This window comes from Pelecanus crispus, assembly GCF_030463565.1.
Source record: "Pelecanus crispus isolate bPelCri1 chromosome 25 unlocalized genomic scaffold, bPelCri1.pri SUPER_25_unloc_2, whole genome shotgun sequence".
Lineage (NCBI taxonomy): Eukaryota > Metazoa > Chordata > Aves > Pelecaniformes > Pelecanidae > Pelecanus > Pelecanus crispus.
Window position 1 is genome coordinate 3,866 of NW_027461233.1, and position 27,139 is coordinate 31,004.

General features: G+C 64.6%; 1 protein-coding gene across 1 annotated transcript; it reads right to left on the bottom strand.

The window, feature by feature from the left end:
• Positions 1-579: 579 nt before the first annotated feature.
• On the bottom strand, positions 580-26,421 carry ATP4A (ATPase H+/K+ transporting subunit alpha; the record flags this gene model as incomplete). The annotated part of the gene is given in 24 exon segments (XM_075727267.1): positions 580-669; positions 2,860-2,961; positions 4,306-4,400; positions 4,403-4,441; positions 4,534-4,679; positions 7,106-7,229; positions 8,203-8,357; positions 8,428-8,596; positions 11,071-11,221; positions 11,929-12,065; positions 13,704-13,873; positions 14,783-14,949; positions 16,581-16,729; positions 17,538-17,647; positions 17,761-17,959; positions 19,048-19,316; positions 20,233-20,350; positions 20,457-20,591; positions 20,702-20,815; positions 21,692-21,880; positions 21,882-21,896; positions 23,463-23,522; positions 24,098-24,205; positions 26,401-26,421. Coding segments are annotated over 24 exon segments (3,023 nt in total), but the record flags the coding sequence as incomplete, so codon positions are not given.
• Between the last annotated feature and the right edge of the window lie 718 nt (positions 26,422-27,139).

Here is a 27,139-nt window from a genome sequence, read left to right on the forward strand (position 1 = left end):
AGGTGTTTGGGGGGGGACCCAGGCATCTGAGGGGATCCAGGTGGCCAGGGGGCACCCAAAGGTTTGGGGGGGGGACCCAGGCATCTGAGGGGACCCACAAATTTGGGGGGGACCCAGGTGTCTGGGGAGGGACCCAGGTGTTTTGGGGGCACCCAGATGTTTGCGGGGGGACCCAGGCATCCTTAGGGATCCAGATATTTCGGGGGGGGACCCAGGCATTTGGGGGGGGGGGACCCCCAGGGGTTCAGGAGGGATCCAACCATCGGGGGGGGCCCCAGGCATCCAGGGGGGATCCAGGTGGTGGTGGGGGGCACCCAGACATTTGGGGGCACCCAGGTGTGTGTGGGAGGTGCCAAGGCAGTTGGGGGGGACCCAGGCATTTGGGGGGGACCCCAGGTTTTTGGGGGGCCCCCAGGCATCCGGGGGGGGCCATCGCCCTCTCAGTAGTAGAGCTCTCGATCCCACCAACCTGGAAGGGGGGGAAGACACAGAGGGGTGAGGGGGGGGGGGGGGGGGACCCCCAGGCGGTTTTGGGGGTGTGGGGGGACACCCCCAGGCACCCAGGGACCGGGCACTCACTTCCCGGTGTCTCCGCACTCCAGTTTCCGGATTTCGTCGTAGACGAGGATGAGGAGGCCGTAGGGCATCGGCACGAACCACCACTGGAACCTGGGGCATGGGGACACGCAGGCGGTCAGGGCACCCAGGGGTCCGGGAAGGGCACCCGGGAATTCGGGAAGGGCACCCAGGGGTCTGGGAAGGGGACCTAAAATTCGGGAAGGGTACCCAGGGGTCTGGGAAGGGCACCCAGGAATTCGGGGAAGGGCACCCAGGGATCTGGGAAGGGCACCCGGGAATTCGGGAAGGGGACCCAGGGGTCCGGGAAGGGGACCCAGGAATTCGGGAAGGGCACCCAGGGGTCTGGGAAGGGGACACAAAATTCGGGAAGGGCACCCAGGGGTCTGGGAAGGGCACCCAGGAATTCGGGAAGGGCACCCAGGAATTCGGGAAGGGCACCCAGGGGTCTGGGAAGGGCACCCAGGGATCTGGGAAGGGCACCCAGGGATCTGGGAAGGGCACCCAGGGATCTGGGAAGGGCACCCAGGAATTCGGGAAGGGCACCCAGGGGTCCGGGAAGGGCACCCAGGGGTCCGGGAAGGGCACCCAGGAATTCGGGAAGGGCACCCAGGGGTCTGGGAAGGGCACCCAGGGATTCGGGAAGGGCACCCAGGGCTCCGTGAGGGACCCAGGGATCTGGGAAAGGGACCCAAGTGTCCGGGAAGGGGTCAGGATGGGACCCAGGTTTCTGGGAAGGGCACCCAGGTTTCTGGGAGGGGACCCAGATTTCTGGGAAGGGCTCAGGAGGGGCCCCAGGTTTCCGGGAAGGGGACTCAGGTGTCCAGGAAGGGGCCCCAGGTTTCCGGGAGGGGCTCAGGAGGGGACCCAGGGGTCCGGGAAGGGGACCCAGGGGTCTGGGAAGGGGACCCAGAATTCGGGAAGGGGACCTAGGGGTCTGGGAAGGGCACCCAGGAATTCGGGAAGGGGGACCCAGGGGTCTGGGAAGGGCACCCAGGAATTCGGGAAGGGCACCCAGGGGTCCGGGAAGGGGCACCAGGTTTCCAGGAGGGGCTCGGGGGGGGACCCAGGCATCCGGGAAGGGGCCCCAGGTTTCCAGGAAGGGGCCCCAGGTTTCCAGGAAGGGGTCAGGAGGGCACCCAGGTTTCCAGGAAGGGGCCCCAGGCATCCAGGAAGGGCACCCAGGGGTCCGGGAAGGGCACCCAGATTTCCGGGAGGGACTCAGGGGGCCCCAGGTGTCTGGGAAAGGGACCCAGGTTTCCGGGAAGGGGTCAGGAGGGGCCCCAGGCATCCGGGAAGGGCACCCAGGGGTCAGGATGGGACCCAGGTTTCTGGGAAGGGCACCCAGGGGTCTGGGAAGGGGCCCCAGATTTCCGGGAGGGGCTCAGGAGGGGACCCAGGCATCCGGGAAGGGCACCCAGGGGTCCAGGAAGGGGTCAGGATGGGACCCAGGTTTCCGGGAAGGGCACCCAGGTTTCTGGGAAGGGGCCCCAGGTTTCCGGGAGGGGCTCAGGAGGGAACCCAGGCATCCGGGAAGGGGACCCAGGCATCCGGGAAGGGCACCCAGGGGTCCGGGAAGGGGTCAGGAAGGGCACCCAGGTTTCCGGGAAGGGCATCCAGGTTTCTGGGAGGGATCAGGAGGGTACCCAGGGGTCCGGGAAGGGGTCAGGAGGGACCCCAGGTTTCCGGGAGGGGCTCGGGGGCACCCCAGGTTTCCGGGAAGGGGACCCAGGTTTCCGGGAAGGGGTCAGGATTGGACCCAGGTTTCTGGGAAGGGCACCCAGGGGTCTGGGAAGGGGCCCCAGATTTCCGGGAGGGGCTCAGGAGGGGACCCAGGCATCCGGGAAGGGCACCCAGGGGTCCAGGAAGGGGTCAGGATGGGACCCAGGTTTCCGGGAAGGGCATCCAGGTTTCCGGGAGGGGCTCAGGAGGGCACCCAGGCATCCGGGAAGGGCACCCAGGCATCCGGGAAGGGCACCCAGGGGTCCGGGAAGGGGTCAGGAAGGGCACCCAGGTTTCCGGGAAGGGCATCCAGGTTTCTGGGAGGGATCAGGAGGGCACCCAGGCATCCGGGAAGGGCACCCAGGTTTCCGGGAAGGGCATCCAGGTTTCTGGGAGGGATCAGGAGGGTACTCAGGGGTCCGGGAAGGGGTCAGGAGGGACCCCAGGTTTCCGGGAGGGGCTCGGGGGCACCCCAGGTTTCTGGGAAGGGCACCCAGGTTTCCGGGAAGGGGCCCCAGGTTTCCGGGAGAGGCTCGGGGGGGCCGCAGGGTCCGGCCGCACCGTATGGGCATGAAGTTGAAGACGTTGGGCATCCCGGGGCAGTAGCAGAGGAAGCAGCCGATGGACACCTGGAACACGATGGCGATCACCAGGATCCGGTTCCTGCCGAGAGACAGACCCCTATAGCGCCCCGCGGGCTCCTATAGCGCCCTATAGGCACCTATAGCGCCCCATGGGCTCCTGTAGTGCCCGATAGGCACCTGCAGGCACCCCTATGGGCACCTATAGCGCCCCATGGGCTCCTATAGTGCCCGATAAGCACCCCTATGGGCACCTATAGTGCCCCATCGGCTCCTATAGCATCCTATAGGCACCTATAGTGCCCCATGGGCTCCTATAGTGTCTGATAGGCACACACAGACACCCCTATGGGCACCTATAGCGCCCCATGGGCTCCTGTAGTGCCCTATAGGCACCTGCAGGCACCCCTATGGGCACCTATAGCACCCCATGGGCTTCTATAGTGCCTGATAGGCACCCCACAGGCAGCCCTATGGGCACCTATGGCACCCCACAGGCAGCCCTATGGGCACCTATGGCACCCCATGGGCTCCTGGAGTGTCCTACAGGCACCCCACAGGCGCCCCTATGGGCACCTATAGTGCCCTATGGGCACCTATGGCACCCCATGGGCTCCTGGAGTGTCCTACAGGCACCCCACAGGCGCCCCTATGGGCACCTATAGCAAGCACCCCATGAGCTCCTATAGTGCCCAAGAGGCACCCACAGGCACCCCTATAGGCACCTATAGCACCCCATGGGCTCCTATAGTGCCTGATAGGCACCTGTAGCACCCCAGAAGCACCGCTATGGGCACGTATAGCACCCCATGGACTCCTATAGTGCCCTATAGGCACCCCACAAGCAGCTATAGCACCCCATGGGATCGTGTAGTGCCCTATAGGCACCACACAGGCGCCCCTATGGGCACCTATAGCACCCTACAGACTCCCATAGCAGAGGCCCTGTGGCCCGTATACCCCCATAGGCACCGGGCTGTATATATGCACATGGGCACCAGAAGAAGCCCCATAGCCTCCTATAGGGCAGCGACAGAGCCTGTATAGACCCCATAGGCACTAGCAGAACCCCTATAGACCCCGTAGGCCCTGGAAGAGCCCCTATAGGCACCCACAGTGCCCTATAGCCCCTGTACACCCCATAGGCACTGGAAGACCCTTGCTACCCCCTAGCGTCCCATAGGCACCGGCAGAGCCCCTATAGCACCCGTAGGCACCAGAAGAGCCCCCTTAGCCTCCGGAAGAACCCCTATAGCTCCCATAGGTGCTGGCCGAGCCCCTACACCCCGATAGTCACTGGAAGAAGCCCCCCTTGGCACTTGCGGAGTCCCACCACCCCTTTGGTCTGCCCCCATAGGCACTCGAAGAGCCCCTATAGCCCCCCCTATAGCCCCCCTGTAGCCCCCCCTATAGCCCCTATAGGCACCGGAAGAGGCCCTGCTGGAAGAGGGAGAGGCGCCGGGTCTTGCGGATGAGGACGTCGGCGATCTGGCACATCTCGATGCTGATGAAGAAGACGGTGTGTAGCAGGTGTACTGCTGGTAGCGGCGCTGCTCGAAGGTCTACGGGCGACGGCTAGGTCAGCGAGGAGGGGGGCCGGGGACGTATGGGGGGGCGGGGGGGCCTATAAGGGTCTATAGGGAGCGGTACGTACCCACTGTTGGCCGTAGCTGTCCTGCAGCTCCTGCTCGTGGTGGTCCTCCCAACGCGGGCGCAAGCCCAAGCAGAGCAGGGGCCACCAACCCTCCTGCGCCATGGCCACGAAGTAGTCGGTGAAGCCGGCGAAGGACTGGATGGCGCCTATGGCGGGGGGGGGGGGGTGTTGGGTTAGGTGGGCACCCAGGGGTCCGGGCACCCAGGGGTCTGGGCGCCCAAGTGTGCAGGGACCCATGGACCTCTGGACTCAAGCACCCAAGGACCATGGAACCCAGGAACCCAGGTGTTTGGGGACCCAAGTGTCCAGGACCCATGGACCTGTGGACCCAGGCACCCAAGGACCATGGAGCCCAGGTGTCTTGGGACCCAAGTGTCCTGGCACCCAAAGATGAAGGGACCCAAGTGTCTGGGGACTCAAATGTCCAGGACCCATGGACCTGTGGACCCAGGCACCCAGGGGTCTGGGCACCCAAGGACCATGGAACCCAAGGGTCCAGGGACCCATGGACCTCTGGACACAGGCACCCAAGGACCATGGAGCCCAGGTGTCTGGGGACCCAAGTGTCCTGGCACCCAAAGATGAAGGGACCCAAGTGTCTGGGGACTCAAATGTCCAGGACCCATGGACCTCTGGACTCAAGCACCCAAGGACCACGGAACCCAGGAGCCCAGGTGTTTGGGGACCCAAGGGTCCAGGGACCCATGGACCTCTGGACACAGGCACCCAAGGACCATGGAGCCCAGGTGTCTTGGGACCCAACTGTCCAGGGACCCATGGACCTGTGGACCCAAGCACCCAGGTGTCCAAGCACCCAAGGACCAAGGGACCCAGGTGTCTGGGGACCCAAGTGTCCAGGGACCCATGGACCTGTGGACCCAAGCACCCAGGGGTCTGAGCACCCAAGGACCAAGGGACCCAGGTGTCTGGGGACCCAAGTGTCCAGGGACCCATGGACCTGTGGACCCAAGCACCCAGGGGTCTGAGCACCCAAGGACCATGGAACCCAAGTGTCCAGGGACCCATGGACCTGTGGACCCAAGCACCCAGGTGTCCTGGCACCCAAGGACCATGGAACCCAGGTGTCTTGGGACCCAACTGTCCAGGGACCCATGGACCTGTGGACCCAGGCACCCAGGGGTCTGGGCACCCAAGGACCAAGGGACCCAGGTGTCTGGGGACCCAAGTGTCCAGGGACCCATGGACCTGTGGACCCAGGCACCCAGGGGTCTGAGCACCCAAGGACCAAGGGACCCAGGTGTCTGGGGACCCAAGTGTCCAGGGTCCCATGGACCTGTGGACCCAGGCACCCAAGGACCATGGAACCCAGGTGTCTTGGGACCCAACTGTCCAGGGACCCATGGACCTGTGGACCCAAGCACCCAGGTGTCCAAGCACCCAAGGACCAAGGGACCCAGGTGTCTGGGGACCCAAGTGTCCAGGGACCCATGGACCTGTGGACCCAAGCACCCAGGGGTCTGGGCACCCAAGGACCATGGAACCCAAATGTCCAGGGACCCATGGACCTGTGGACCCAAGCACCCAGGTGTCCTGGCACCCAAGGACCATGGAGCCCAGGTGTCTTGGGACCCAACTGTCCAGGGACCCATGGACCTGTGGACCCAGGCACCCAAGTGTCCTGGCACCCAAAGACGAAGGGACCCAAGTGTCCAGGGTCCCATGGACCCAAGCACCCAAGGGCCCAGGTGCCCAAGGACCAAGGGACACCAGTGTCCGGGGACTCAAGTGTCCAGGGACCCATGGACCTGTGGACCCAAGCACCCAGGTGTCCTGGCACCCAAGGACCAAGGGACCCAGGTGTCTTGGGACCCAAATGTCCAGGGACCCATGGACCTGTGGACCCAAGCACCCAGGGGTCTGGGCACCCAAGGACCATGGAACCCAAGTGTCCAGGGACCCATGGACCTGTGGACCCAAGCACCCAGGTGTCCTGGCACCCAAGGACCATGGAACCCAGGTGTCTTGGGACCCAACTGTCCAGGGACCCATGGACCTGTGGACCCAGGCACCCAGGGGTCTGGGCACCCAAGGACCAAGGGACCCAGGTGTCTGGGGACCCAAGTGTCCAGGGTCCCATGGACCTGTGGACCCAAGCACCCAGGGGTCTGAGCACCCAAGGACCAAGGGACCCAGGTGTCTGGGGACCCAAGTGTCCAGGGTCCCATGGACCCAAGCACCCAGGGACCCAGGTGCCCAAGGACCAAGGGACACCAGTGCCCGGGGACTCAAGTGTCCAGGGACCTGGGGTCTCCAGGCACCCAGGTGTCCAAGTGACCGGGCACCCAGGCACCTGGGTGTCCAGGGACCTCGGTGACCAAGGACCCAGATGTCCAGGAACCCACGGACCCAACGTGTCGGGGTGTCCGGGGACCCAGGTGTCTGGGGCACCCCAACAGCTACACCAGCCCCTCTGCCACCCACCCAAGGTGGACCCTGGCCACCCCTCTCCCTTGGGAACCCCACATCCCACCCCTCACCCCATCACCCAGTTGAACCCCGGTGTCTGCGCCCCTCCCGCACCCCCAGGAGCACCCCAAAATCCGGGCCGTACCAATCTGGAAGTAGGAATACGCCGCCAAGGGTTCGTTGACCAATCGGTCGCGTCGAGGGTTGCGGGGCTTCAGGTGCATGATGTCGCTCTCCGCCCTCTCGTAGGCCAAGGAGACCGAGGGGAACTGTGGACCCAAATATCTGGGTGAGGGACCCAGGTGGCCGGGAGGCACCCCGATAGCTGACTGGGGGACCCCCCCGCCCGCCCAGTAGCTGGGCGGTAGACCCAACCCTTGGGGTGAAGGACCCAACCCTTGGGGTGAAGGCCCCAAGCGTTGGGGTGAAGGCTCAAGGTGCCGTGGTGAGGGACTCAAGGTGTCCACCTTGGGGTCCCTTGGTGGAGGACTGGGGTGTTTGGGTGGAGGACCCAGGCATCTGGGAGGGACCCCGACATCCAGGAGGGACCCCAACATCGGGGTGAGGCGCCCAGATGCGTGGGTGAAGGACCCCAACGTCCATGTGAAGAACCCTGGTTGCTGGGTGAGGAACCTCAACGCCCAGTTGATGGACCTGGGCATGGGGGCACCCGGGCAGAGGGGACCCAGGCATCGAGGTTGGGGACCCCAGCATCCAGGAGGGACCCCGACATCGGGGTGAGGCGCCCAGATGCATGGGTGAAGGACCCCAACGTCCATGTGAAGAACCCTGGTTGCTGGGTGAGGAACCTCAACGCCCAGTTGATGGACCTGGGCATGGGGCCATGGGGGCACCCAGGCACCTGGCATCGAGGTTGGGGACCCCAGCATCCAGGAGGGACCCCGACATCGGGGTGAGGCGCCCAGATGCGTGGGTGAAGGACCGCAACACCCATGTGAAGAACCCTGGTTGCTGGGTGAGGAACCTCAACGCCCAGTTGATGGACCTGGGCATGGGGCCATGGGGGCACCCAGGCACCTGGCATCGAGGTTGGGGACCCCAGCATCCAGGAGGGACCCCGACATCGGGGTGAGGCGCCCAGATGCGTGGGTGAAGGACCGCAACACCCATGTGAAGAACCCTGGTTGCTGGGTGAGGAACCTCAACGCCCAGTTGATGGACCTGGGCATGGGGGCACCCAGGCACCTGGGCAGGGGGCACCCCAGACGTCCGGGCACTCACGATATCGGTGCAGAGCTCGATGAAGAGGATGGTGATGCACCCCAAGGGCAGGGGGACGCTGGCCGTGATGTAGATGAGGTAGGGGGTCAACTCGGGGATGTTCTTGGTCAAGGTGTAGGCGATGGACTTCTTCAGGTTGTCAAAGATCAAGCGGCCTGGGAAGGGTGGGGACGGCGTCACCTCGGGTGTCACCCCCCCACCCTGCCCCGCTGTCCCCAGCCCCACCTTGCTCCACGCCGGTGACGATGGAGGCGAAGTTGTCGTCCAGGAGGATCATGTCAGCCGCGTTCTTGGCGGCGTCGGAGCCGGCGATGCCCATGGCCACCCCGATGTCGGCCTTCTTCAGCGCCGGGGAGTCGTTCACCCCGTCCCCTGTCACCGCCACGATGGCGCCCTGGGGACATGGGGGGCGGAGGGGTGAGGGATGAAGGCCATCACTGTCCCCCTCATGGTGGCACCTTGGGGACATCACCATCTCCACCGTGATGGCACCTTGGGGACATCACCATCCTCATCGTGGTGGCACCTTGGGGACATCACTGTCCCCACCATGATGGCACCTTGGGGACATCACTGTCCCCTTCATGGTGGCACCTTGGGGACATCACCATCCTCATCATGATGGCACCTTGGGGACATCACCGTCCCCTTCATGATGGCACCTTGGGGACATCACCATCCCCACCATGATGGCACCCTGGGGACATCACCATCCTCATCATGATGGCACCTTGGGGACCTCACTGTCCCCTTCATAGTGGCACCTTGGGGACATCACCATCCCCACCATGATGGCACCCTGGGGACATCACCATCCTCATCATGATGGCACCTTGGGGACATCACCATCTCCACCATGATGGCACCTTGGGGACACAGGGACCAGAGGGATGGGGACAGGGACCACCACCATCATGATGGCACCTTGGGGACATCACCATCTCCACCATGATGGCACCTTGGGGACACAGGGACCAGAGGGATGGGGACAGGGACCACCACCATCATGATGGCACCTTGGGGACATCACCATCCCCACCATGATGGCACCTTGGGGACACAGGGACCAGAGGGATGGGGACAGGGACCACCACCATCATGATGGCACCTTGGGGACATCACCATCCCCACCATGATGGCACCTTGGGGACACAGGGACCAGAGGGATGGGGACAGGGACCACCACCATCATGATGGCACCTTGGGGACATCACCATCCCCACCATGATGGCACCTTGGGGACATCACCATCTCCACCGTGATGGCACCTTGGGGACATCACCATCCTCATCGTGGTGGCACCTTGGGGACATCACTGTCCCCACCATGATGGCACCTTGGGGACATCACTGTCCCCTTCATGGTGGCACCTTGGGGACATCACCATCCTCATCATGATGGCACCTTGGGGACATCACCGTCCCCTTCATGATGGCACCTTGGGGACATCACCATCCCCACCATGATGGCACCCTGGGGACATCACCATCCTCATCATGATGGCACCTTGGGGACCTCACTGTCCCCTTCATAGTGGCACCTTGGGGACATCACCATCCCCACCATGATGGCACCCTGGGGACATCACCATCCTCATCATGATGGCACCTTGGGGACATCACCATCTCCACCATGATGGCACCTTGGGGACACAGGGACCAGAGGGATGGGGACAGGGACCACCACCATCATGATGGCACCTTGGGGACATCACCATCTCCACCATGATGGCACCTTGGGGACACAGGGACCAGAGGGATGGGGACAGGGACCACCACCATCATGATGGCACCTTGGGGACATCACCATCTCCACCATGATGGCACCTTGGGGACACAGGGACCAGAGGGATGGGGACAGGGACCACCACCATCATGATGGCACCTTGGGGACATCACCATCCCCACCATGATGGCACCTTGGGGACATCACCATCTCCACCGTGATGGCACCTTGGGGACATCACCATCCTCATCGTGGTGGCACCTTGGGGACATCACTGTCCCCACCATGATGGCACCTTGGGGACATCACTGTCCCCTTCATGGTGGCACCTTGGGGACATCACCATCCTCATCATGATGGCACCTTGGGGACATCACCGTCCCCTTCATGATGGCACCTTGGGGACATCACCATCCCCACCATGATGGCACCCTGGGGACATCACCATCCTCATCATGATGGCACCTTGGGGACCTCACTGTCCCCTTCATAGTGGCACCTTGGGGACATCACCATCTCCACCGTGGTGGCACTTTGGGGACACAGGGACCAGAGGGATGGGGACAGGGACCTTCACCACCGTGATGGCACCTTGGGGACATCACTGTCCCCTTGATGGTGGCACCTTGGGGACATCACCATCCTCATCATGATGGCCCCTTGGGGACACAAGGACCAGTGGGGTGGGGACAGGGACCATCACTGTCCCCTTCATGATGGCACCTTGGGGACATCACCATGAACCACCATGATGGCCCCTTGGGGACATCACCATCCTCATCATGATGGCCCCTTGGGGACATCACCGTCCGCACCATGATGGCCCCTTGGGGACATCACCATCTCCACCATGATGGCCCCTTGGGGACATCACCATCCTCATCATGATGGCACCCTGGGGACAGGGGTGCTGGGGGCACGTCTCTGGTCATCCCAATGTCCCCAAGGCCACCCAATGTCCCCTCCCCACCTGGACTGGCAACGGCTTCGAGTTGTGCCCATGTCCCCAGTGTCACCAAATTCCCCAGTGGCCCCACGATGTCCCCCCAATGTCCCCATGTCCCCCCCAATGTCCCCATGTCCCCCCAAGTTCCCAATGCCCCCAGTGTCCCCAATGTCCCCCATGCCCCCCAGTGTCCCCACCAGCCGCTGGCAGCTCTCCACGATGACAAGTTTCTGCTGCGGTGACGTCCGGGCGAAGACCATCTCAGGGTGGGCGCGCAGGAGACCCTCCAGCGCTTCCGGTGTCATGGCCGCCAGCTCCGCCCCTGTCACCACCCGCGCCCGCGCCTGCCTGGGGAGGGGACGGGGACAAAACCGGACACTTGGGACCCCCCTGTCCCCACCTCCCCGGAGCTGGAGCACCCACGACGTTGAGGTGCCCACCACGGGCCACCCAAGTGTCAAGGTCACCTCCACCACCACGCCTGGGTGCCCCTGTCCCCACCTCCCCGGAGCTGGAGCACCCACGACGTTGAGGTGCCCACCACGGGCCACCCAAGTGTCAAGGTCACCTCCACCACCACGCCTGGGTGCCCCTGTCCCCACCTCTCACTGGAGCTGGAGCACCCACGACGTTGAGGTGCCCACCACGGGCCACCCAAGTGTCAAGGTCACCACCACCACCACGCCTGGGTGCCCCTGTCCCCACCTCCCCAGAGCTGGAGCACCCACGACGTTGAGGTGCCCACCACGGGCCACCCAAGTGTCAAGGTCACCTCCACCACCACGCCTGGGTGCCCCTGTCCCCACCTCCCCGGAGCTGGAGCACCCACGACGTTGAGGTGCCCACCACGGGCCACCCAGGTGTCAAGGTCACCTCCACCACCACGCCTGGGTGCCCCTGTCCCCACCTCTCACTGGAGCTGGAGCACCCACGACGTTGAGGTGCCCACCACGGGCCACCCAGGTGTCAAGGGCACCTCCACCCAGATGCCTGGGTCCCCCCCCCCCCCCCCCCCCAGATGTCTGGGTCCCCTCCCAGCCACCTGAGGGTCCCACCTGGGGTCCACCCGTTCAAGGGGCACGCGTAGACGAGCTGCCACCTCGTCGGGGGTCTCGCTGCCCTCCGAGATGATGCCGACGGCCGCCGCGATGGCCTTGGCCGTGATGGGGTGGTCTCCGGTCACCATGATGACCTGGGGACATGGGGGCCATTGGTGTGGGCCTGATGGTTCCTCCTGGTCCCCAATGTCACCCCCAGATCCCTCCATGTTCTTGGTGTCCCCCCATCCTCACGTCCCCATGTTCTCGCCATGTCCCCGCAGATCCCTCCATGTTCTTGGTGTCCCCCCATCCTCACGTCCCCATGTTCTCGCCATGTCCCTGCAGATCCCTCCATGTTCTTGATGTCCCCCCATCCTCATGTCCCCATATTCCTCCCATGTCCCCAGATCCCTCCACGTCCTTGATGTCCCCCCATCCCTGTGTCCATCCCAGTCCCATTGTCCCCCCATGTTCTTCCATGTTCTTGGTGTCCCCCATCCCCATGTCCCCCCATCCCCGTGTCCATCCCAGTCCCATTGTCCCCCCATGTTCTTCCATGTTCTTGGTGTCCCCCATCCCCATGTCCCCCCATCCCTGTGTCCATCCCAGTCCCATTGTCCCCCCATGTTCTTCCATGTTCTTGATGTCCCCCATCCCCATGTCCCCCCATCCCCGTGTCCATCCCAGTCCCATTGTCCCCCCATGTTCTTCCATGTTCTTGATGTCCCCCATCCCCATGTCCCCCCATCCCTGTGTCCATCCCAGTCCCATTGTCCCCCCATGTTCTTCCATGTTCTTGGTGTCCCCCATCCCCATGTCCCCCCATCCCTGTGTCCATCCCAGTCCCATTGTCCCCCCATGTTCTTCCATGTTCTTGGTGTCCCCCATCCCCATGTCCCCCCATCCCCGTGTCCATCCCAGTCCCATTGTCCCCCCATGTTCTTCCATGTTCTTGATGTCCCCCATCCCCATGTCCCCCCATCCCTGTGTCCATCCCAGTCCCCATGTCCCCCCATGTTCTTCCATGTTCTTGATGTCCCCCATCCCCATGTCCCCCCATCCCTGTGTCCATCCCAGTCCCCATGTCCCCCCATGTTCTTCCATGTTCTTGATGTCCCCCATCCCCATGTCCCCCCATCCCTGTGTCCATCCCAGTCCCATTGTCCCCCCATGTTCTTCCATGTTCTTGATGTCCCCCATCCCCATGTCCCCCCATCCCTGTGTCCATCCCAGTCCCCATGTCCCCCCATGTTCTTCCATGTTCTTGATGTCCCCCATCCCCATGTCCCCCCATCCCTGTGTCCATCCCAGTCCCCATGTCCCCCCATGTTCTTCCATGTTCTTGGTGTCCCCCATCCCCATGTCCCCCCATCCCTGTGTCCATCCCAGTCCCCATGTCCCCCCATGTTCTTCCATGTTCTTGATGTCCCCCATCCCCATGTCCCCCCATCCCCGTGTCCATCCCAGTCCCCATGTCCCCCCATGTTCTTCCATGTTCTTGGTGTCCCCCATCCCCATGTCCCCCCATCCCCGTGTCCATCCCAGTCCCATTGTCCCCCCATGTTCTTCCATGTTCTTGGTGTCCCCCATCCCCATGTCCCCCCATCCCCGTGTCCATCCCAGTCCCATTGTCCCCCCATGTTCTTCCATGTTCTTGGTGTCCCCCATCCCCATGTCCCTCCCAGTCCCTGTGTCCATGCCAGTCCCCATGTCCCCCCATGTTCTTCCATGTTCTTGATGTCCCCCATCCCCATGTCCCTCCCAGTCCCCGTGCCCTCCATGTCCCTTACCCTGATACCCGCCGTGCGACACTTGAGTACGGCCTGGGGGACGGTGGCCCTGGGGGGGTCGATCATGGACACCAGCCCGGCGAAGCAGAGGCCCACAGCCACCTCCGGCAGCGTCTCGGGGTCCGTCCCTGCCGCCACCGTCCCCGCTGGCAGCCAGCGGGCGCAGAACCCTTGGAAGGGACAAGGGGAGGGGTGGGACGTGAGGGGACGCGGGGTGACATTGGGACCTGTGCGCATGGGGCATTGCCCGTGCCGGTCTCCTGCACGCGTGGCCGCCATCCCATGTGTCCCTCATGTCCCCTTGTCCTTCCAGGGCCCCTCCATGTTCCCATGTCCCCCCACGCCCCCATGGTGTCCCTCCATCCCCACGTCCCCATCTCCCCATGATGTCCCCTCATCCCCATGTTCCTGTGATGTACCCCCATCCCCACGTCCCCCCCATCCCCATCTCTCCCCATGACGTCCCCCCATCCCCACGTCCCCATCTCCCCATGACATCCCTCCATCCCCCCATCCTCCCATCCCCATCTCCCCCCATGACGTCCCCCCATCCCCACGTCCCCCCATGACGTCCCCCCCATCCCCACGTCCCCCCATGACGTCCCCCCAACCCCACGTCCCCCCATCCCCATCTCCCCCCATGGTGTCCCTCCATCCCCACGTCCCCATCTCCCCCCATGATGTCCCTCCATCCCCACGTCCCCCCATGACGTCCCTCCATCCCCCCATCCCCACGTCCCCCCATGACGTCCCCCCACCCCCACGTCCCCCCATGACGTCCCTCCATCCCCACGTCCCCCCATCCCCATCTCCCCCCATGACGTCCCCCCATCCCCACGTCCCCATCTCCCCATGACATCCCTCCATCCCCCCATCCTCCCATCCCCATTTCCCCCCACGATGTCCCCCCATCCCCCCATCCCCATCTCCCCCCATGACGTCCCCCCATCCCCACATCCCCCCATGACATCCCCCTACCCCCACGTCCCCCCATCCCCACCTCCCCATGACGTCCCCCCACCCCCACGTCCCCCCCATTCCCCCCATCTCCCCCCCCCCACCCCCCTCGCCCCACTCACCCAGCACCCTCTCCCCGCGCCCCCCCAGCTCGGCGTAGGCCCCCTCGAAGGCCTCCCGCCACTGGGCGTCCAGGGCCAGCTCCTGCCCCTTCAGCAGCACCGTGCTGCACCGTTCCAGCACCCGCTCGGGAGCACCCTTCAGCACCAGGAGCTGCCGTTCTCCCCGCCTCGTGCACCGACAGCTGTCGAGGGACCGGGTGCCCGCGTTCCCGCCTGGGTCCCTCCCGGACACCCGGGTCCCTCCCGGATACCTGGGTCCCCTTCCCAGACACCCAGGCCCCCTTCCCAGATGTCTGGGTCCCCACCTGGGTGCCTGGGTCCCTCCCGGACACCCGGGTCCCTCCCGGATACCTGGGTCCCCTTCCCAGATGTCTGGGTCCCTCCCGGACACCCGGGTCCCTGCCGGATACCTGGGTCCCCTTCCCAGATGTCTGGGTCCCTCCCGGACACCCGGGTCCCTGCCGGATACCTGGGTCCCCTTCCCAGATGTCTGGGTCCCCTTCCTGGACACCTGGGTCCCCTTCCCGGACACTTGGGTCCCCTTCCCAGATGTCTGGGTCCCCTTCCCGGATGCCCGGGTCCCCACCCGGACACCTGGATCCCCTTCCCGGACACCTGGGTCCCCTTCCTGGACACCTGAGTCCCCTTCTTGGACACGTGTGTCCCCTTCCTGGAAGCCTGGGTCCCCTTCCCGGATGCCTGGTCCCCCACCTGGACACTTGGGTCCCCTTCCCAGACCTCTGGGTCCCCACCCGGACACCTGGGTCCCCTTCCCGGACACCCGGGTCCCCTTCCTGGATGCCTGGGTCCCCTTCCTGGACATCTGGGTCCCCTTCCTAGACACCCAGGTCCCCTTCCCAGACGCCTGGGTCCCTTTCCTGGATGCCTGGGTCCCCTTCCCAGACACCCAGGTCCCCTTCTTGGACATGTGGGTCCCCTTCCCGGACACCTGGGTCCCCTTCCCGGACACCTGAGTCCCCTTCTTGGACACATGTGTCCCCTTCCTGGAAGCCTGGGTCCCCTTCCCAGATGCCTGGGTCCCCACCCGGACACCTGGGTCCCCTTCCTGGGCACCTGGGTCCCCTTCCCGGGCACCTCGGTCCCCTTCCTGGACATCTGGCTCCCCTTCCCGGACACCCAGGTCCCCTTCCCAGACGCCTGGGTCCCTTTCCTGGATGCCTGGGTCCCCTTCCCGGACACCTGGTCCCCTTCCTGGATGCCTGGGTCCCCTTCCCGGACACCTGGGTCCCCTTCCTGGATGCCTGGGTCCCCACCTGGGCACCTGGGTCCCCTTCCCAGACGCCTGGGTCCCCTTCCCAGATGCCTGGGTCCCCTTCCTGGACATCTGGCTCCCCTTCCCGGACACCCGGGTCCCCTTCTTGGACATGTGGGTCCCCTTCCTGGACACCTGGGTCCCCTTCCTGGATGCCTGGGTCCCCTTCCTGGACACCTGGGTCCCCACCCGGACACCCGGATCCCCTTCCCGGACACCTGGGTCCCCTTCTTGGACACGTGTGTCCCCTTCCTGGAAGCCTGGGTCCCCTTCCCGGATGCCTGGTCCCCCACCTGGACACTTGGGTCCCCTTCCCAGACCTCTGGGTCCCCACCCGGACACCTGGGTCCCCTTCCTGGACACCTGGGTCCCCTTCCTGGATGCCTGGGTCCCCACCTGGGCACCTGGGTCCCCTTCCTGGGCACCTGGGTCCCCTTCCCAGACGCCTGGGTCCCCTTCCCAGATGTCTGGCTCCCCTTCCCGGACACCCGGGTCCCCTTCCCGGACACCCGTGTCCCACCCGGCACCCGTGTCCCCACCTGGAACTTGTTGGTGGAGTTGAAGGGCAGCTCGGCCACCTTGGGGAACCGGCCCCGCGCCTCCGCCACCGACCCCACCGTCACCTCCGCGAACTTGAGCAGCGCCGTCTCCGAGGCGTCGCCGATGACCTCACGCTGTGGGAGCGGGGCGTAAGCGGGGGGGGGTGTGGGGGAGGCGCCCATATCACCCTATATAGGCCCCTATGGGGGTCCCCATGTTGCCCTCCCAGCCCTATATAGGGCTCCTATATGACATTGCCAGCCCCATATTGTGCCCCTGTGGGGGTTCTGGCCCCCTACACACCCCTCCCAGCCCCATATAATGCCCCTATGGGAGTCGTGGGCCTTATATGCCCCTCCCAGCCCTATATAGGGCCCCTATACACCCTCTCACCCCGCTATAGGGCCCCTGTATCTCCCTCCCAGCCCCATATTGTGCCCCTGTGGGGGTTCTAGCCCCCTACACACCCTTCCTAGCCCCATATAATGCCCCTGTGGGTGTCCTGGGCCATATATGCCCCTCTCAGCCCTATATAGGGCCCCTATACACCCCCTCACCCCCGCTATAGGGCCCCTGTATCTCCCTCCCAGCCCCATATTGTGGCCCTGTGGGGGTTCTGGCCCCCTACACACCCCTCCCAGCCCCATATAGTGCCCCTGTGGGAGTCCTGGCCCCTATACACTTCTCCCAATCCCACATAAAGCCCCATATAGGGCCCCTATAGGACCCGCCCGGCCCCATGTAGGGCCCCTATAGGACCCGCCCGGCCCCATGTAGGGCCCCTATAGGACCCGCCCAGCCCCATGTAGGGCACCTATAGGACCCGCCCGGCCCCATGTAGGGCCCCTATAGGACCCGCCCAGCCCCATGTAGGGTCCCTATAGGACCCGCCCAGCCCCATATAGGCCCCTTATAGCGCCCGTGGCCCCATACGTGCCCCACCTTGGCCACGGGGACGTTGTCTTGCCCCGGCTTGAACTGGGCCCTATTGCAGAGGGTGACGACGCGGCTCAGCATGGTCCACGTCTCCGACGATTGGTCGAAGCTCTGACCTGGGGGGGGGTGGGACATATGGGGGGGGGGGGCGGGGTCACCTCAAAGGACCCAAGCGTCCGGGGTTTGGGGGGGCGGGGGTGTGGAGGTGGGACCCAGGCATCTGGCTCACCCGATTGGTCCTCAGTAGTGTCGGCCGTATGGATCTGGTTGTCAAACCAGAGATGCGCCACCGTCATCCGGTTTTGGGTGAGGGTCCCGGTCTTGTCGGAGCAGATGACCGAGGTGGAGCCCAACGTCTCCACCGCTTCCAGGTTCTTCACCACGCAGTTCTTCCGCGCCAGCCGCTTCGCCGTCAGTGAGAGGCAAACCTGGGGCCGGAGAAGGCCCTCAGCTCCCTGGGGAACCCCTATGGCCCCCATGGGACCCTTGGGGATGGCCTGGAGCTGCTGTGGTGGCCTTGGGGACTTCCAGGAAAGCCGTTGACATCCATGGACCCATAGGGACAACCAGAACCCGTGTCGCAGCCTTGGCTCGCGTTGGACCCGTGGGTCCTGTGTGAGCACCTTGAAGACCCTCAAGGACCTCGTAGCACCCATGGCTGATGGACCCATAGGGACCTACAGGAGGTCCTGTGGTGGCCTTGGACCCATGGGGACCTACTGGAGGTCCCGTGGTGGCCTTGGGCCACGGGGACCTACTGGAGGTCCTGTGGTGGCCTTGGAGCCATGGGGACCTACTGGAGGTCCCGTGGTGGCCTTGGAGCCATGGGGACCTACTGGAGGTCCTGTGGTGGCCTTGGAGCCACGGGGACCTACTGGAGGTCCCGTGGTGGCCTTGGAGCCACGGGGACCTACTGGAGGTCCCGTGGTGGCCTTGGAGCCATGGGGACCTACTGGAGGTCCCGTGGTGGCCTTGGGCCACGGGGACCTACTGGAGGTCCCGTGGTGGCCTTGGAGCCATGGGGACCTACTGGAGGTCCCGTGGTGGCCTTGGGCCACGGGGACCTACTGGAGGTCCCGTGGTGGCCTTGGAGCCACGGGGACCTACTGGAGGTCCCGTGGTGGCCTTGGAGCCATGGGGACCTACTGGAGGTCCCGTGGTGGCCTTGGACCCATGGGGACCTACTGGAGGTCCTGTGGTGGCCTTGGAGTCATGGGAACCTACTGGAGGTCCCGTGGTGGCCTTGGAGCCATGGGGACCTACCGGAGGTCCTGTGGTGGCCTTGGAGCCACGGGGACCTACTGGAGGTCCCGTGGTGGCCTTGGACCCATGGGGACCTACTGGAGGTCCTGTGGTGGCCTTGGAGTCATGGGAACCTACTGGAGGTCCCGTGGTGGCCTTGGAGCCATGGGGACCTACCGGAGGTCCTGTGGTGGCCTTGGACCCATGGGAACCTACCCATGGCTTGTGATGGGACCCACAGCTCCAACCCCACCCAGGACGTCCCAAGCCATACCGTGACAGTGGCCAGCAGCCCCTCGGGGACGTAGGCCACGACGATGGCCATGAAGAAGACCATGGCACGGAGGAAGGTGTAGCCGATGACCATGGCCACCACAAAGAAGGTGGCGCCGAAGAAGATGGCGAGACCGGCGATGATGTCAACGAAGTGCTCGATCTCGATGGCGATGGGCGTCTTCTCGTTCTCCACCCCCGAGGCCAAGCTGGCGATGCGCCCGATGATGGTGCGGTCGCCCGTGTTGATCACCAGCCCCATGGCCGTCCCTATAGCACCCAGATATCCCGGGGGGTTAGGGGTCCCAGGTGTCCCGGTGGGACCCAGGTGTCCTGGTGGGACCCAGGTGTCCCGGTGGGACCCAGGTGTCCAGGTGGGACCCAAATGTCCTGGTGGGACCCAGGCATCTGGGGGGCACCCAGGTGTCCTGGTGGGACCCCGGTGTCCAGGTGGGACCCAAATGTCCAGGTAGGACCCAAATGTCCAGGTAGGACCCAGATGTTCAGGTGGGACCCAGATGTCCCGGTGGGACCCAAATGTCCTGGTGGGACCCAGATGTCCTGGTGGGACCCAGGCGTCCCGGTGGGACCCCAGTGTCCAGGTGGGACCCAGGTGTCCTGGTGGGACCCAGGCGTCCAGGTGGGACCCAAATGTCCAGGTAGGACCCAAATGTCCAGGTAGGACCCAGATGTTCAGGTGGGACCCAGATGTCCTGGTGGGACCCAGGTGTCCTGGTGGGACCCAGGCATTTTGGGGGCACCCAGGTGTCCTGGTGGGACCCAGGCGTCCCGGTGGGACCCCAGTGTCCAGGTGGGACCCAGGCGTCCTGGTGGGACCCAGGCATTTTGGGGGCACCCAGGTGTCCTGGTGGGACCCAGGTGTCCTGGTGGGACCCAGGCGTCCCGGTGGGACCCCAGTGTCCAGGTGGGACCCAGGTGTCCTGGTGGGACCCAGGCATCCCAGTGGGACCCAGGCATCTGGGGGGCACCCAGGTGTCCTGGTGGGACCCAGGCGTCCCGGTGGGACCCCAGTGTCCAGGTGGGACCCCGGTGTCCAGGTGGGACCCAGGTGTCCAGGTGGGACCCAGGCATCTGGGGGGCACCCAGGTGTCCCGGTGGGACCCAGGCATCCAGGTGGGACCCAGAACATCTGGGAAGGGAAGCCCGGAGTCTGGGTGGGACGCACCTTCTAGACACATGGTGGAGAAGAAGGCGATGTTGCGGGTCTCCAGGGGGGAGTCGTGGGTGCACTCGGGTGACCGCGTCTGGGGCTCCGACTCCCCCGTCAACGAGGAGTTGTCCACCTGGAGGCGGTGGGGAGAGGACGCGGCTCACCCCAGGGCGAACCCAGGCATCTGGCCGTCCCACCACCACCACCACCACCGCCAGGACCTCGGCGTCCAGGCCCACCTTGCAACCCTGAGCCGAGATGATCCGGATGTCTGCGGGAACCCGGTCGCCTCCTTTGATCTCCACCAGGTCACCCACCACCAGCTCGTTGGCGTTGATCTGCAACTTGTCCCCTTCCCGGATCACCGTGGCTTGCTGCGGAGGGGTGACAGGAGAACCCAGGCGTCCGGGTGGGGACCCAAACATCTGGCTGGGGACCCAAACATCTGGGTGGGGAAGGGACCCGAGCACCCGGGCGACCCCACCTGAGGGACGAGGTTCTTGAAACTGGCGATGATGTTGGTGCTCTTGAACTCCTGGTAGTAACCAAAGCAACCGGTGACGACGACGACGGCGATGAGGGCGATGGCGAGGTACAGCTGGAGGGGCAGGGGGGGTGGGGACAGGATCAGGCCCCCAGGGTGGGGCACCCAGGTGTCCGGGTACCCCCATCAGAGGGTCCCAGGCATCAAATTCTTCCCCCCGAGCCCCCCAAGTTGCCCCCTCCCAAGGGTCCCTGGTTTCCAGGTGCCCCCCAAGATGGCCCCAGATGTTCTCCAGATGGACCCAGCTGTTCCCCAACCCGAGGACCCAGGTGCCCCCCAAGATGGCCCCAGATGTTCTCCAACCTGGGGACCCAGCTGCCCCCCAAGATGGCCCCAGATGTTCTCCAGATGGACCCAGCTGTTCCCCAACCCAGATGGACCCAAACATTCCTCAACCCATGGACCCATGCACCCCTCTAAGATGGCCCCAGATGTTCTCCAACCCAGGTGAACCCAGATGTTCTCCAACCCAGATGAACCCAGATGTTCAACCCAGGTAGACCCAGATGTTCTCCAACCCAGGTGAACCCAGATGTTCTCCAACCCAGGTGGACCCAGATGTTCCCCAAGATGGATCTGGCCGTTCCACAGCCCAGGGACCTAGACATACCCCCCCCCCCCCAATCCAGATGTTCCTCAAGATGGACCCAGGCATCCCCCCAAGATGGGCCCAGATGTTCTCCCAGATGTTCCCAGGCGTTTCTCAACCCATGAACCCACCTGTGTCCCTCCTGGAAGGACACAGACCTCTCCCGCCAAGATGGACCCAAGCGGTCTCCACCCCAGAAGGACCCAGATGTTTCCCCAGATGGACCCGGGCGTTCCTCAACCCATGGACCCACGCGTGTGTGTCCCCCAGGTGAACCTAGATGTTCCCCTCAGAATGGACCCAGACGCCCCCTCAAGATGGACGCAGGTGTCCGGCCATACGTTGTCGGAGCTGCCGCGGTCGCCCTCTCCCTCCTGCACCCCGTAGGCGATGAGGCAAATGGCCGCCGCCACCCACATCAGGCACTGGAGACCCCCGGCCAACTGCCGCCCAAATTTGACGCACTCGGGGGTCCCCCGGGGGGGGCGGAGCTCGTTGGGGCCGTCCCGCAGCAGCCGCTCGGCTGCCACCCGCCTCCACCAGGCCCTGCCGGGGTCAAGGGGGGTTATGGGGGTCAGTGGGGTCAACGGGGTTGGTGGGGTCGATGGGGTCAATGGGGTTGGTGGGGTCGATGGGGTCAATGGGGTTGGTGGGGTCAATGGGGTCAACGGGGTTGGTGGGGTCAATGGGGTCGATGGGGTTGGTGGGGTCAATGGGGTTGGTGGGGTCAATGAGGTCAATGGGGTTGGTGGGGTTGATGGGGTCAATGGGGTTGGTGGGGTCGATGGGGTCAACGGGGTTGGTGGGGTCAATGGGGTCAATCGGGCCGATGTGTTCAGTGGGGTTGGTGGGGTCAATGGGGTTGGTGGGGTCAATGGGGTCGATGGGGTCAGCAGGGTTGGTGGGTCAATGGGGTCGATGGGGTCAATGGGGTTGGTGGGGTCGATGGGGTCAACGGGGTTGGTGGGGTCAATGGGGTCGATGGGGCCAACGGGGTTGGTGGGGTCAATGGGGTTGGTGGGGTCAATGGGGTCGATGGGGTCAATGGGGTCAATCGGGTCGATGTGGTCAGTGGGGTTGGTGGGGTCAATGGGGTTGATGAGGTCAATGGGGTTGATGAGGTCAATGGGGTCGATGGGGCCAATGGGGTTGGTGGGGTCAATGGGGTCGATGGGGTCAATCGGGTCGATGTGGTCAATGGGGTTGGTGGGGTCAATGGGGTTGGTGGGGTCAATGGGGTCGATGGGGTCAATCGGGTCGATGGGGTCAATGGGGTTGGTGGGGTCAATGGGGTCGATGGGGTCAGCAGGGTTGGTGGGGTCAATGGGGTCGATGTGGTCAATGGGGTTGGTGGGGTCAATGGGGTTGGTGGGGTCAATGGGGTTGGGAGGGTTGATGGGGCCAATGGGGTTGGTGGGGTCAATGGGGTTGATGAGGTCAACAGGTTGGTGGGGGTCATGGGGTTGACTGGGGTCAATGGGGTCATGGGGTTGACTGGGGTCAATGGGGTTGGTGGGGTCAACAGGTTTGAGTGGGGTCAATGGGGTTGGTGGGGGTCATGGGGTTGACTGGGGTCAACGCGGTCAATGGGGTTGGTGGGGTCAGTGGGGTTGGTGGGGGTTGTGGGGTTGACTGGGGTCAATGAGGTCAATCGGGTTGATGGGGGTCATGGAGTTGACTGGGGTCAATGGGGTCACAGAGTTGACTGGGGTCAACGGGGTCATGGAGTTGAGTGGGGTCAATGGGGTCACAGAGTTGACTGGGGTCAACAGGGTCATGGAGTTGAGTGGGGTCAATGGGGTCAATGGGGTTGGTGGGGTCAATGGGGTTGATGGGGGTCATGGGGTTGACTGGGGTCAAGGGGGTCAATGGGGTTGATGGGGATCACGGAGTTGACTGGGGTCAGTGGGGTCAATGGGGTCGATGGGGGTCAGTGGGGTCAGTGGGGTTGATGGGTCATGGGGGGGGTCGATGAGGTTGAGGGAGGGGTCAAGGGTCAATGTGACCGGTAGGGTCATGGGGGTCAATGGGGTTGGGGGTCAGAGGGTCACGGTGCTGGGAGCCGTGAGGGTTGTGGGGTCACCCAGGGGTCAGAGGTCAGGGGTCACCCACCTTGGTGATGCTGGTGCTGTACTTGACCTCCAGGTCGTTGATGTCGAGCTTGTGGTCATCCTGGGGGCAGCAGCCTCAGCACTGACCCTTGACCCCTGACCCCTGGCTCTGACCCCTGACCCTCCCAGTGCCCCCCAGTATAGCCCAGTGCCCTCACTGCCCCTCCCAGTGCCCTAGGGACCTTCCCAGCCCCCCTCTTGACCCCTGTTGACCTCCTGACCCTCCCCATTGACCCTCCCAGTCCCTCCCAGTGCCCCCCGTTGACCCCCCAGTCCCTCCCAGTCCCTCCCAGTGCCTCCCATTGACCCCCCAGTCCCACCCAGTCCCCCCCCAGTTGACCTCCCAGTGCCCCGCATTGACCCCCAGTCCCTCCCAGTGCCCCCCATTGACCCTCCCAGCCCCTCCCAGCCCCTCCCAGTCCCTCCCAGTGCCCCCCAGTTGGCCTCCCAGTTCCCCCCATTGACCCCCAGTCCCTCCCAGTCCCCCCAGTTGACCTCCCAGTGCTCCCCATTGCCCCCCCGGCCCCTCCCAGCCCCTCCCAGTGCCCCCCATTGACCCCCAGTCCCTCCCAGTCCCTCCCAGTGCCCCCCCGGCCCCTCCCAGTCCCTCCCAGTCCCTCCCAGTTGCCCCCGTACCACGTCCATCTCCTTCTTCATGTCCTCCAGCTTCTCCTGCTTGCGGCGGCCACGCCCCTTTTTGGCGGGGGGCGGGGCCTTGCCCCGCGGCCCCAGCTCATAGCTCTCCTGGGGGCGGGGGGGGGGGAGAGGTCAGAGGTCAAGGGTCACCGGGGGGGGGGGTGTCCCTCTGTCCGTCCTTCTGTCCGTCCACCCCTCCCTCCCCGTCCCACCTCCGCCTTGCCCTTCGCCTCCTGCCACCTTCTCTCCGCCCGCCCGTCTGTCCGTCCGTCCGTCCATCCCGCCGTCTGTCCGTCCCGCCGTCTGTCCGTCCCGCCGTCTGTCCCTCCCTCCGTCCCTCTGTCCCTCTGTCCTTCTGTCCATCCCTCTGTCCTTCTGTCTGCCCGTCCGTCCCTCCCTCCGTCCCTCCGTCCGTCCCTCCGTCCCTCCGTCCCTCCGTCCCTCCCTCGTCCGTCTGTCCATCCATCGCTCTGCCCACCCCTCCATCCCTCTGTCCGTCCCTCCGTCCGTCCCTCTGTCCTTCTGTCCATCCTTCCATCTGTCCCTCCGTCCATCCTTCTGTCCGTCCCTCTGTCCGTCCATCCCCTCCTCCGTCCCTCCCTCCCTCCCTCTGTCCACCCCTCCATCTCTCTGTCCGTCCCTCTGTCTGTCCCTCTGTCCTTCCGTCCGTCCCCTTGTCCCTCTGACCCTCCGTCCATCCTCCTGTCCCTCTCTCCGTCCTTCTGTCCGTCCTTCTGTCCATCCTTCTGTCCACCCCTTTGTCCCTCTGACCTTCTGTCCACCCTCCTGTCCACCCCTCTGTCCATCCTGTCCATCCGTCCGTCCTTCTGTCCATCCCCTTCTCCCTCCGACCCTCCGTCCGTCCTTCTGTCCATCCTTCCATCCCTCCGTCCTGCTGTCCATCCCTCCGTCCCTCTTTCCCTCCTGTCCATCCCTCCAGCTGTTCCTCTGTCCATCCCTCCATCCTCCTGTCCTTCCCACCGTCCTCCTGTCCTCCTGTCCATCCTTCTGTCCGTCCCATTGTCCCTCCGCCCCTCCATCCACCCCTCTGTCCATCCGTCCATCCTCCTGTCCATCCTCCTGTCCATCCCCCTGTCCTGTCCATCCCATTGTCCTTCCGACCTTTCCGTCCACCCTTCTGTCCATCTGTCCATCCCTCTGTCCATCCTCATGTCCATCCCTCTGTCCATCCTTCTGTCCATCCTTCCGCCCCTCCATCCATCCCTCTGTCCATCCTTCTGTCCATCCTTCCGCACCTTCGTTCATCCCTCTGTCCATCTGTCCATCCTTCCGCCCCTCCATCCATCCCTCTGTCCATCCCATTGTCCTTCTGACCCTCCGTCCACCCCTCTGTCCATCCTTCTGTCCATCCTTCCGTCCATCCTTCCGCCCCTCCGTCCACCCCTCTGTCCATCCGTCCATCCTCCTGTCCATCCTCCTGTCCATCCCCCTGTCCTGTCCATCCCATTGTCCCTCCGACCCTTCCGTCCACCCTTCTGTCCATCTGTCATCCTCTGTCCATCCTCATGTCCATCCCTCTGTCCATCCTTCTGTCCATCCTTCCGCCCCTCCATCCATCCCTCTGTCCATCCTTCTGTCCATCCTTCCGCACCTTCGTTCATCCCTCTGTCCATCTGTCCATCCTTCCGCCCCTCCATCCATCCCTCTGTCCATCCCATTGTCCTTCTGACCCTCCGTCCACCCCTCTGTCCATCCTTCTGTCCATCCTTCCGTCCATCCTTCCGCCCCTCCGTCCACCCCTCTGTCCATCCGTCCATCCTCCTGTCCATCCTCCTGTCCATCCCCCTGTCCTGTCCATCCCATTGTCCCTCCGACCCTTCCGTCCACCCTTCTGTCCATCTGTCCATCCCTCTGTCCATCCTCATGTCCATCCCTCTGTCCATCCTTCTGTCCATCCTTCCCGCCCCCTCCATCCATCCCTCTGTCCATCCTTCTGCCCCTCCGTCCCACCCCCTCTGTCCATCCTTCTGTCCATCCTTCTGCCCCTCGTCCATCCCTCTGTCCATCCTTCTGTCCATACCTTCCGCCCCTCCGTCACCCCTCTGTCCATCCTTCTGTCCATCCTTCTGCCCCTCCGTCCACCCCTCTGTCCATCCTTCTGCCCCTCCATCCATCCCTCTGTCCTCCTGTCCACCCTCCTGTCCATCCTCCTGTCCATCCTCCTGTCCACCCCTCTGTCCATCCTTCCGCCCCCTCTGTCCATCCTTCTGTCCATCCCTCCGTCCATCCTCCTGTCATCCGTCCATCCTTCTGTCCAACCCCCCCCCCCCGCAGCCCCTCACCTCCTTCCCCATGGCAGCTCCCGGCAGCTCCCAGTGCCTCCCAGTGCCTCCCAGTGCCTCCCAGTCCGCTCCCCACCTCCCCTTATACCCCTGGGGAACCGCCCAAGGTGACCTCGCCCGGACGCCTGGGTCCCCTGCGGGGGGGAGGGGCGGCAGGGGACACCCGGACGCCTGGGGCCCTTTTTTGGGGTGGGGGGAGGGGGGGTGGACGCGGGGGCGGGGGGTGACCCACACACCTGCCCCCCCCCCCCCCAACTTGTGGGTCACATGGCGGGGGGGGCACGACACCCTCCTGGATATTTAGGGGTCCCAGCCCCACATCCCACCCCACACCGCCCTCCGGCCGCCCTTGATGCTGCCCCCCCCGCCCCCCCCCCCTTATCACGCTCTTGCTTATCAAATGTTGGGGGGAGGGGAGGCCCCGTCGGCGCTCGTTAATGATTAATGAGCGCTATCTAATCAGCCTCACTCCCGGCGCCCCCCCCGTGACGTGGTGTGGGGCAGGGCTGGGGGGGGGGGGGGGAGTTAGTTATGGGTCTCGGGGGACCCAAGCATCCGGGCTCCCATCATGCTTTGCTCGAAGCTCTGCCCCACATTCTCCCCACACAACCCTTGGGGGGGGAGGGGGACCCCACCCTGCACCCCCCGCGGCACGGGGGCTGACCCCCAAGCATCCCGGCCTTCCCAGCATGCCTCGCTCTGCCCCATAACCACCGCCGTCGCCTTTTTAGGGGGCCCG